The following is a 12,247-nucleotide window of genomic DNA, read 5'->3' as shown; positions in this document are numbered from 1 at the left end:
CATTTTTATGGCAATTTTTTTTTTTACCGGGCCTCGTTGCTCACTTGACTTTAACGGCAGTCCTTCACCAGCTCGCACGCAAGTGGTTTTCATTTTCGAAGGGGAAAAGTGGGTTTTCATTGAAGTGTGCACCTTTCAAAGTCAGACAGACTGAGACGTATATTAGTGTCTCTTTGTCCAGAGCACGGAATGCATTCTCTTTCCACACTATCTGTCCATGCCACGAGCCAGCAGTCCCTTTCCTTTTTTTACTTTAATCCTATGAAATTCTCCCTTGAACTGTGAGCTTCCATTCCATGAATCTCGGTTCGATTGCAGCCTTCGGGGGGCCCTGCTTTCCAGTAGTGTCACTTGACATCTGCACCTGTCAGGGCCCTCCCGCAGCGCAGGGTGACGCTGTTTGAAATGAGCAACCACTGGGGCCCTTTCCCCATTGCTTATCCGATCTATTTATTTGACTTCAATATATATTTATTGGCCTGATAACAATGATGACATACCAACAATCCATATTCATTTACAAGGCAAAATCCGCTCTTTTAAACAGTCCAGATTTGGTTGTTTTGCACGGATAATTTGTTTTTTCTGGCAGCTTAAAAAAAAAGTATTGTTATCACTTTTAAATTATTTTGTCTGTGCCAGTTTATGTAATATAAGACGCATGAAACCTGCCACCAGCATCGCATTAATGTTGAATATATTTTATGAAATGAATGCCAATGTTTCACATCGTTGCCCTTCTTCACGGACGAACTCTGAAGTTCAGCCTTCTCGATTGCAAGTAGTTTAAAAACAAACTGTTCATTTTTACTCATTGGCAGTTGAATATGGGAAACAATACGTGTGTGCTTTGGCAGTCGCACACTTGCTAATACTTGGCCTGCTCTACTTACAAGGCCGAGTTTTAAATCGTCTTGTTATTCTCTTACTCTTTTTCCCTATTTAAATTTCTTTCCTGCTCTCCATTAATTATTTAATTCGGTTATGTCTTATTATGATGGAATTCTTTGCCCGTGGTCGACCTTCCTGCCCTGGATGTGATTTATGTGCGGTTCCTGCTGCCCCCCCCCCCGTACACACCCTGTGCCCTGGCTCGTGGTGGAGCTGGGCCGGGTTGAACTGCCGCCTCTCTCCGGGCAGCTCTCCGTGAACTCTCTCATCTTCCCAAGCTCCTCCTTCTCCTCTTTAAGTAAAACTCCTGCGAGACATTCCAGAGCGCCAGCCGGATGGTAGAAAATAACAGCATTTGAACAATAGCAGGCGGGAAAAAATATACATTCGGTCTGAACGCTTTACTACGGAGGTCCTGGCCACAAGTAGAGCCGGCGAGACAAAGGCATGTTTCACGTTTATATTTTTAACTGGTATTGTTTTAGATTTCCTTTTATTTCTTTTCTTTCTCTGCCCATCTCGCCATCTCTGTTTGTTTTAATGGGCGCATTAGTAAGCATTTTTGAATAGATTTTCAATGGTGGCAAAATCGAGAGAAATTTGTATGAATATATGCACTCATGCATTTACTTTGTGTAACCAACATGCAAAGTTCATGCATGCGTACGTACAGTACAGTAAGTATGTTATCGTGGTGTAATGTTTAACACTGCATTTGCAATCCAGAGGTTGCCGGTTTGAACAGTTTGAGCCCTCAGCAGTCAACAATGGGGCAAGTTTCTTTAATCCCGACACCTCCGTCCGCTCGGCTTTAGAAATGGGGTACACCACAGTAAAGTGTGGGTACTGCCACTTCTTCCAAGACGTTTGGTCAGCATGGAGTAGACAAACACCCTCCAGAGGGGGTTTTATAGACCTCCCTCTGGTGGAGGCTCTTTTCCACGAGTGAGTTGAGCGAGATTTTGCAGGACTGCACCTTTACCTTTCAAATGCACAGTGTATATTATGCAATAAGTCACATGTGGGTCACTTCAGCTGTTGACACGACCTCGTTATTGAGGAGGTGTGAGCTGCATTGGCATCGACGTTAAGTGCTCTGCTTGCCACTTTGAAAGCGACGCTTTGTTTCAATTAAATGGCTCCAGGGTCACAACGCAATCGGACACGACGTAGTGAATTCCACTAAACGCAGAGGCTCGCGTGAAAGCCATTCATGTACCGGCTCCTGTTTTTATTGCATCCATTACTAACCAAATACATGGGCCTGAATGACACGGCTGTTTTGAAAATTCAGAAGCTCATGGGTCACCGTGGCTCGGGTTTGTCTGCGAGTTGCCCTCGAGCTGTGCGCTGTGTGGGCTTCGATACGGGAGCGCAGTAAAGTGAAGCATGACCGTCAACCCCAACCCATCGGCACGGCAGTGTCAACGCTGTGATCTTCAAACTCGCACTCTGACATTGCCGGCAGGGCCAGGATAAAAGAGAACGGGGACGCGGTGGGGGGGGGGGGTGCAACCTCTGCAGGGAGGGGACATGGGGGGGGTGACCATGGACCAGTATTTGTGCGGTTGGCTGCTACAGCGCAATTCCTTCTACAAAAAAATTGGAAAAAATAAACTTTTAGATTAAAAAAAATATCCCCTGTACTGTTTGGCTTAGCATTGCAGCCTTTGTTTATTAGGAAGTGCATAATGGATTTATAGATTGCAATCTGCCCTGCTTAAAAGTAGGGATGCTGGCTATGAGGATCACGCCCGCACTGCCCCTCTCTTCTATGCCCATGTAAAGGCTTTTGCATTGTGTGTAAACATTGCCGTCACCTTGGAATAATGCCGCTCCTCGCCTGGCACTTGGCAATTGTGTAAATAAGTCGGCGCATGAGAATATATTCCATGTGCCACCCATGCATCTCAAGTGTGCTGGGTCCTGTACCCAGGGAAAAAAAAATGAATGTTGCAAGGGAGCTAACAAGCTGGCTAAAAATGTCCCATTTCATTTCAAAGAGTTACATTTTCTCGTGGGTCGTCTGCTGGGTTAATACTGGGACATTATTTTGTACACAGAGGTTTGTGCACCAATTAATGCTGCCTGGGAATATTTTCTCTTACCACCTTGTGAAGGGACCATGACATTTCAAACTGGGGGACCTCTTCTCTACCCACGTGAGACTTGAAATTAGTGTTTTGTGCAGTTTGATCGACATTAGAATGGGATGTGCAAATGTGGCTAGGAGTACATAGTGCTGGCCTTACATCCCTCATATGCCACGCAGCCCTTAATATAAGTGCTCTTTTAAACCATCTCCTGTGATAGCATAATGGCTAAACGGGGGATCTTTGTCTTGTCTCTTTGTGCCTACAGAGCTGGAGGCCAAGGAGGCGTGCGATTGGCTGAGAGCAGCTGGGTTTCCCCAGTATGCACAGCTGTATGAGGGTAAGATGCGCACACAAACAAAAGCATGCTCGTGTAATGCATGTGCAGGTGTGGACGCGGCAACGCACGTGGTAACGCGCGGCAACGCACACGGTAACACACTCGGGGCGACACAAGCATGACAGCTCGCGGTGATTGACTGAGCAATGATGACCCAGAAAAACAAAGCTTTCAGCACTGGAGCTGCGATGTGTTTATTCGGGGATTCACATGCTCAATACAACTAAAAACAAAGGAATGTATCATTATGTAATTGTCTTTTAGATTAAGTTTATAGTATTTGAGCTATAGCCCATATCAACAGGAATGCGCTGGATCTCGTCAGATGTCAGGATTTAGACAGGCTTGAGCCTGGATAGCGCTTGGATGGGCGAACATCATCCGTAACAGGTGTTGTACGCTTTGTGAGCTATGTTGTGGATAGCAGAGGGCAGTGCAGAAAATACATTCTTATAGCGCACGCATCTATGCTCTCTTCGTTTACCAAGCCGCACTGAGCAGCGTGGTGAAGTATGGTCAAGTAACCTCCATGACCCGCACAGCATGGAGAGAGGCCCTTCTGCAGCAGCGTAAAAGTGGCTGTACATATACAAATAGTGTTGTCTTTCTGTCCACATCACAACGTTCATATCTAACGAGTTGTTGTCGTGTTTGTGGCTATTCTGTCTACAGACTCACAGTTCCCCATCAGCATAAGGTCCGTGGTGAAGGACCACGACTTTCTGGACAGCGACTCCATCGAGGCCCTCTGCAGGTGCGCACGTCAAATGCAGAGCTCTCGCTGAAATATTTATACCCACGGAGAAAGTCGGCATACATTAAGCAGGCAAACACAGCTGCGAATGGAAACCCCTTTTTTTTTTACTTCGATCTCAACTTTGGCTGGCTAGCCCAACCTGCCTTGGGACTTATGAATTGGAATTGAATTAAAGACAAAGACATCCATAAAGAGTAAAAATAACAAGCAAAATTTAACCGCAGAGAGTAATGAAATTATCTGAGATTTCTGAGTCGGCACATTTGTTTATGGTAAGTGGGAAAAACTAGAGATTGGTTTAAAATTACTGCCGTGTCCTGGACCCAGTGGAAAGTCATTTGACAGCAGTAACATAGGTTGCCTAGAGGAATTTCAATTGTGAATCTTAATAGCCTGCCCACAGGTAAAAGCACATTTTGTTTGAGTACAGGTGGTACAACTTTCTGCCTAATAAAATCTGCGGAGGATTTTTCTTCAAGTATTGCAGGAGCCTTTTGTAAGCCACGTTAATGGTAACTGCATTTATTCGCCTTTTGTTTACAGCATAAATATTCAAATGTGCCGCACTGGTTTACTCTGGGCACAAGGGGCCAGAGGTGGAGGCATAAAGATTCTTCGCATAGCTAACAGGAAAGACTTATCATCTCCCCCATCTCTAGCACCATTGCTTAACTATACAGCTGTCATACACCGTGGTGTAAGTTATATATTGTGTCAGGTTTTATTGCGTTAGTTTATTATATTTTATTGTTTCTATGTCCACATTTTGCTTGGGTGAAATAAAGGCCACTGCTGCCTTGGAATTTCGAAATGCACGCCGTGTTTGCTTTAGGCTTGGATTCTCGTTCGTTGGGGCTGTTGCCTGGAGGAGCTTGGAAACTAAAAGAAAAGGGGAATGCGTGTGGACGTGCCGTTGACACCGTGGAGAGAGAGGGGCCTCTAAACCCACTGGAGGCCTTTCTCTCTCGTCAGGGCCATATTTACATTCCTTGCACGCTCCGAGCGCTCCATTTTCCGAGCCGAAGGCTGCAGCGTGATTGGTGTGTGTTTCGGCGCGGTGGGAGAGACACCTCGCTTGGCGGCCCGGGCTCCGAGCGTGGCTCATTAGCGCGAAGCGTGCCCTTTACAGCGTCCCAAAATTCCGTCGGGAAAAGCAATACACGTCCACGGGCGTGTGTTTGGAACACGCCTTGTTCGTGGCGCTAGGGATGAGTGACGTCCTTCGTCTTGAAATAGAGGCTCCGTTCACGTGTGATCGTTTTTTTTGCAGTCGCGTATGTATTTTTTTGTTAAATAATGTGGTTTTCGCGGCTTCACGGGTGTGTGGATGGTGTTTACAGAAGTGATGTGAGCTGATGCCAGCACCATGTGCGGGCAGCTGTTGGTGCGAATGCCCGTTTGTGCAGCGATGCGACTTTAGTCGGGGTTTTATTACAGTTTCGGGCTGATCTCTCCCACGACCGCAGCACCACACGTCACAGCGTTTTGATTCGCCTAACAAAAGCAACCTGCAGAGGCCGTCGATGCATCGACTGGTGTGATGAGTTTAACCTGCGAGTCTCACCTGTGATTGCATGGAACAGTCCGTAAGAAGTTACTTCACTCTCTCCCGAGACTCATCATGCATCTCCTTCTCTTGCAGGAGGTTGAATACCCTCAACAACTGTGCATCCATGAAGCTAGACCGAGGCTCGCCAAGAAAACGGGTGAATACCGAGTGCTTAACTTGAGCACGCATTACCTCCTTACACGTGTGCTTCCAATCCGGCCAAATAAAATCGGAGCTTGTTCAGGCTCGGTCTCTACGGAGATACATTGCAAAGTTCATTTGCAAATTCTAGATTTGAATATTTGCAAATGTTATGATTTTGTAATTAAAAAAATGTATCTAATTGTCATTCTCATAAAGATTGGTTTGAGTTTATATCGATCAGTTCGATTTTAAATATCTTAGTGATGTGTGAGCACGTGGCTACGTTTTTATTTGAACTTTGAATAAAACACGAGACTGCAGGCTGGTGTCTCTGATGAGGTAAAAGCCTGCAGTAATGTTTTGGAAGCTTTGCAGAACCACCACCACCACCATTATGAGTGAATGACGGCTTCTTTTGCTGCTGTTTCAGAGTGAGGACTCAGACGACGAGGACCTGTGCGCCATCAGCGACAAGTGGATGTTCCAGCGGGCCAGCAGGAGGTGGTCGAGGCTGGAGGACTTCGAGGTGTTCTCGCAGAATTCGCTGTCCTCGGACGTGAGCTGCTCTGAGAGCGGCCACCTCAAGGACTCGTCTCCGAGCCACGAGAGCCTCCTCACGGACTTGAGCGAGCAGCAGGAGGTCACCTCCATCCACAGCGAGAGCAGCAGCAGCAACAACGGCCTGCTTGACGACTGCCGCTTCGGCCACCAGGGTGGGCCCGGGGCCGGCGTGGCTGCGGTCGTCCACCCTTCCAAGTGGCCGTCGGAGGCCGCCGACGCGGCGCAGGTGTTGAAGGATGCCACCAACCACCCGGTGCTTGCCTTCACCCTCTCGGTCCCAACCCCGGCTGCCGATAAACCGCAGCCGCGTTCCAGGACCAAGAGCCTCCTGAAGCGCATGGAGAACTTCCGCGCCAAGGGCCACAGCCACAAGAGGCGCGTGAGTGGCGGGAAGGTGGAGGGGCTCGTGATCAGCGGGCCCGTGTCGCTGCAGGGTGGCCCCACCGAGGAGACGCTGCGGCGCCTCAACTGCGTGGACATCGCCGAGGCAAAGAGTGCCGGCGTGGTGCGTGACCGCAGCCAGAGCGAGTCGTCTTTCCTCCTACACAGCCCTGGCGGTTGTGGCGGCGGCACCGGCGGTAACGGCAATGGCACCGCGCAGCTGCCGGCACGGAGCAGCAGCTATGTGGCCGGGCAGAGCGGGTCGGTGCGGGGCCGCGGGGCGAGCAGCAAGCGTGGTGGGATGTACCTGGGAGACTTCGACGCGCTCACGGGCCACCTGTGTGACGGCGACGAGGACCCGGCTGCGAGGCTGCCGCGCTCGCCAAAGGACGTGGTGATCCACCTCCCCAAGGACCACAAGCCCGGCACGTTCCCACGCACGCTGTCCAACGAGAGCCTAGCGACGAGCGACAGCTTCTCGTCCGTCACCTGGCGCACGGGCAGCTTCAACTCGGGCAGTCGCGCCTCCTGCGAGGGCGGCGCTGGCGCCGACGAGCAGCAGCAGCAGCAGCAGCCGAAGCGCGGAGAGCGCCGGCGGAGAACCAACTCGTGCAGCTCCATGGCGAGCCGGCTCAGCGTCTACGACAACGTTCCTGCCTCCCAGCTGCTGCTGCTCGCCGCCGCCGGGGACCTCTCCTCCTCGGGGGCTGAGGACGGTGATGGCGACGCGGGGAACAATGGACGGGTTTTTTCGCAGCTCGACGACATTCTTCAGCAGGTAATAAGATATTTCAAAAGCCACCCTCTTATTTACGTGATTGTAACTACCACACACGAGCTGAACACGCTGACCGGTTATGCCCCCGTGGTGCCACAGGTGAATGGCCTCCAGGAGATGGTGAGCCGTTGGACGGAACGCCTCTCGCCCGACGAGCCCGAGGATTCCGACTCGGCTCGAGACTCGACCTGCAACTCGCCCGCGTCGTCACCTCACCAACACATGGAGCTCGATGGCGACGCGTACAACAGGCAAGGGTGGGCACGGGGTTGTGAGTAGGCATAGGAGGGCACCCTGAATGGGTGCACATAGCTGGGAACACAGCACGTGGTGGTCATAAGACACAGGTAGCATGTGAGGGCGAGTATTGCATGAGCGAGTACAATTGGGCACGAGTCATGAGTAGACATTGGTTGGTACAGAACATGGGGTTTGGGGTGCAGGTTACAGTGGGTCATGTGGCAAAGTCGACAGGGGTGGATGAAGAACAGTGTGGGGTGGGCATAGTTTACGGCAAAGGACACGCGGCTTAAAGGAGAGCTCATATCCAGGGGCTGCTTAATGTTCGTGCACGTGTTTACCGTTGTATCAATAGAGACGTATGCTCGCCGTTGAATTCAAGCTGTTTTGGCTTCAGTAATGAATCACCAAAGCCCTGTTTAAGGCGTGTTTGTCTTTAGAAACAACACACGCACGCACAGGCTTCTAAAACAACGAACCCAAGGGGTTGAGGCACTTGGAATCGCTGGAAAAGGATGTCATGGAATAAAGCACAAACACGTCAGCAAATTTGCAATGCCACCTTTCACATAGTTCAGAGATCTGCAGACTGCATTGGTGTGCATACCAGCAGGTTGACTTGACACGCCTCATGCCAACCACTTAGCCAGCATTAGCTGGGAGTCTCGTGTGAGTGTCTGGAATCCATCCCAAGGTGCACAATCAGAAATCCAATTATTATCCTACACCTATCCATCGCAATTTCATCCACAGCGACATACCACAGCGACGTGCTTAGCATTTGATGGCGTGTAACATTTTTGGAGTGTGACCTCCGAAGAGTACAAAAAAGACACGAGGAATGGCTCTGTAAACTTTATGGGGGTCATTGAAGGAAGGGCGGGTTGTCTTCATGCCATCCATGCTTGAAGCCAACCAAGTGCACTTCTCTCACCTCGCATGATGCTGTAGTAAAACAAATACCGCCACCAAGCAGAATTGGTTTTGGGGTCGAGAGGGTGATCAAATATATTACCCTCTCGAGTACCCGATTAGTGTGGTTCATACGTTTACAGCGACAGATAAGTTACGTTTTGCGGACCATTTCAAAGCGGTAGGCATCACCTGGCCCTGCAAATTAAGTTGCAGGTCGTAAGCTTCACAATGAAAAGGCTGCCGGAGAGCAATTGGCTTTAGGGATAGCGTTAGCTCTCCCCACTGGCTGCAGCGCTACTTTTCTGAGCAGCAGTGTTTTGCACATGGGCGACGGTGATTTAAATGAGAGAACCATGTCGTGTCGCGCAGCACGAGCGGGCGCACGACGCCGCCCAGCGACCTGGAGAGCACGGGAACGTCGCTCATCGACTCTGAGGACTCGGGCATCCAGGACCGGCGCGAGTCGAGCACCGGGCAGTCCGTGGCCAGGCCCAATCGGTCAGCAAGAGCACCGCTCCCCCACTTAACACACGGCACGCAGTGCTGCTGCATTGCGCATGAACACACGTGCACAGCACCTTTGTCAATCCACTCGCCTTTGCTCGTGAGGAACTGCGAGTCTGTGGACAGAGGAGCCACAAACACAACAATGCAATCCGTAGTACAAATGGTTCGACACCATGAGACATGTATAGATACTACTTTCGTCAAACGACTGCTGAATGAGAGCCTCCCCCATCTATGTCCACCCAGAAATGTAAATGGGTATTCCATAGTTTATTGACATGTCGAGTGTGGTGGGGTAAAGTGTGGGTACTCCCATTTATTCCAAGACATCTGGCTATCGTGGACGAGTAGGCCAAAATACTCTCGAGAGGAGATCTCTAGAGATCCCTCTGCTGAAGGCTTTTCCACCAGCAGTAGCATGAGCAAGTAATTGCAGGGGTGCACCTTTACCATCACCATTTCAAGCGCATCATGAACAGTAATCGTAAAAGGTGGAGAATAATTTTCAAATAAAATAAATGTAAAAAAAATCGGTCGACTCTGTCACGTTGACTCGCTAGTACCGTGCTCGGCACCGTTAATCGCATGACCCCGTTGTGACCCCCACCTTGCGTCCTGGACCCACAGACGCCAGCGACTGCGCTGGCACAGCTTCCAGACATCGCACCGGCCCAGCCTCAACTCGGCATCACTACAGATAAACAGCCAGTCGGTGGCCCAGATGAGTCTGGTGCGCAAGTTTTCCCTGCTGCGGCTCACTGCTCTCATGGAGCGGTACTCGCCCTCCAACAAGCAGGGCTGGAACTGGTGAGAGAGCGGAGCCAATTGTGGTGATTTTCTGACGCTGCTGTACATGGCCCCTGCTCGTGTCGGTGTGTAGATTCGTGCCTTTTGCCTTGTGGAATTTTGCTATTTTTTTCTGTGGTTTATCACTGTGTAAACAAAGATGGTGGGTCTTTCAAGAAGAGCTGTTTAATTTACATTGTTTTGGCCTGAGTAATGAATCAGGGCGGTCTTGATTTAGGTGTATTTGTCTTAACACAAATACAAGCTTTTAAAACAATGATCTTAAGAAGTTAAAAGGCTGAGCAAAATGTAAGCAAACGGATTATACTTTTTTTCACATGGTGGTGAAGCATGTGGCCTGCTGTTACACTTAACGTGATGTTTACACTTTAAAAATAAGAGAAAAATCGACCCATCATCAGCACTAAGTTGTTAAGCTCCCAGCTGTTCATAGTTGTGTTCTAAGCGACAATAAAATAAATAAATTAAGAAGAAGAAAGGGCACTGATAAGTCCCAAGTAGGAGCACATTTCAGGCTCTTCCGTTCGGGGGTTGGGAAATGTGGAAACAGGCCCCGGCAGGCCGTAATGAATGTTACCTCGGGACGTTTGGTGCTAGTCAAGCTGTCTCCACTTCAAAGCAAAGACGCGACAGTTCATCATGCCTGGTTTTTTCTTCCCTCCTTTTCCGTCCGCCTTTTACGCTCCTGCTGGTTTTGGTCACCATGCCCTTTGATGATGACCCTTGTAGCCTCGGAGACTGAGATTCCTCGCGTGAGCCTTCGCGATCGTCATAGCGGGCGGTGTTGGCAGGGCGGCGACGGTTGTGATGTTAATGACGGTGGTGATGTTAGTTTCGATTGTGGTGATAGTGATGATCGTGGTATGGTGATGATGGTGATATTAGTGGTGCTAATGGTGCTTTGTAGAAATATTGATGCGAGTAGTGTGGTGGTGTTTAAGTGGTGCTGGTGGTGGTGAAAATAGTGATGGTGATGTTAATAATAATGTTAGTGATGGTAATAACAATATTAGTGATGGTTATTGTGATGGTGACGTCGGATGCGTGGATGGTTGTGATTTTGGTGATGGCCATATTAGTGATGTTTGTCATGGTGGTTTGAGTGGTGCTGATGAGGGGTGGTAGTGATTGTGCTGAGAGCAATTGCCTTAGTGGTGGTGGTAGTAGTAAATGCGCAGTCTCTCTCTGGGAACGCTGTTCCACTCACACCCCCTGGCTCACATGGAGCCCCTGCCCAAAATCACTCGCTCTGAGCGTCTCCGATTTCACGTTGTTATAGAGCGAGTGAGCTGCCTTCCCAGTGTGCCGGACATGGTTCCTTCCCACAATTATCCCCAACTCAAGCCAGACCAGTCCAATCCACCAAAACATGTATTCACCGTTTGCCTGCACAGTACATACAGATGTGTGGTTCACAGCTCTATATGTGTACGTATGGTAGGCATGTAATGATTCATCAATTCAGTGATTCATATCAATTATTGTGAATAATGTGTGCAGAATTTCATGTGGGTGGGAACGGTTTAATTGTATATGATTCATGCAATGTATATGTTAATGTTAGCCTTTTAAGCTCATGGAATGAACTAAGTGGAACAAAGTAGAACAAATGAGACAAACAATTCAAAGGAGACAGCACCACTTACGTTAAAAAATTATTCTTGAATCCAATTGTGACCACGGATCATATGCTAGTGATTAGTGCACTACCAAACTATATCTGCAAAACGAATTCCATTTGTGGCTTTACACAGCAGTGGCAATTCGTCTCTTGATTTGGCTTGGATCTCTCCTCGGTAGTCTCGGCCAAAAACAAGCACATGGTACCATGTTAACAGAGAGAAAGGTGGGCTTGAGTGTTTGTGGCCACACCACTCGCCCATGTGCCATGTCAGCCGTAGAAGCTGCTCTCCTAACGTCCCCAGTAGTCTTTAGAACTAAATGGGTGATCTTTGGCTTAGTGCTGTGTATGTTATATATTTGTTTTACCTTTAGGTGTGTTTTATATAAATTCCACACTTGTTGCAATATATATACAAGCACAGCAATCCTTTGGGAAATAATCTGTTCTTGTTTTTGTAGTACAAAAAGCCAACTCTGTAACATTTGGAATGTGAGCCACATGAATGTGGGGCTTCATATAACCCTGTCAGTACTTCACATTTAATAATGTTTTCTGTGGCTCTGCGGTTGTTTATTTACAGCGTTTGCTTCAAATATTTGTTGAGGTTTTTTGGCTTGGACGGAAGTTACATTTCATTTAGGTGGTGAGCACCAGTCACAC

The 12,247-nt window shown here is 48.8% G+C and overlaps 1 protein-coding gene across 3 annotated transcripts in view; it reads left to right on the top strand.

Annotated features, from left to right (window-relative positions):
- LOC144722650 (rho GTPase-activating protein 7-like) overlaps nt 1-12,247 on the top strand; it is a 155,299-nt gene that overhangs the window by 129,719 nt on the left and 13,333 nt on the right. For all 3 annotated transcript variants that reach the window (XM_078600918.1, XM_078600919.1, XM_078600920.1), the window contains 7 exons: nt 3,253-3,324; nt 3,997-4,078; nt 5,724-5,787; nt 6,205-7,494; nt 7,594-7,745; nt 9,019-9,147; nt 9,784-9,963. In XM_078600918.1, coding sequence (XP_078457044.1) covers nt 3,253-3,324; nt 3,997-4,078; nt 5,724-5,787; nt 6,205-7,494; nt 7,594-7,745; nt 9,019-9,147; nt 9,784-9,963 — 1,969 coding nt within the window. The remainder of the gene's footprint in view (nt 1-3,252; nt 3,325-3,996; nt 4,079-5,723; nt 5,788-6,204; nt 7,495-7,593; nt 7,746-9,018; nt 9,148-9,783; nt 9,964-12,247) is intronic.

This window comes from Lampetra planeri, chromosome 15 (assembly GCF_965212315.1).
Source record: "Lampetra planeri chromosome 15, kcLamPlan1.2.h2, whole genome shotgun sequence".
Lineage (NCBI taxonomy): Eukaryota > Metazoa > Chordata > Hyperoartia > Petromyzontiformes > Petromyzontidae > Lampetra > Lampetra planeri.
Note: the sequence above shows the minus strand (reverse complement) of the source record. Positions and strands in the feature narration are given on the sequence as shown.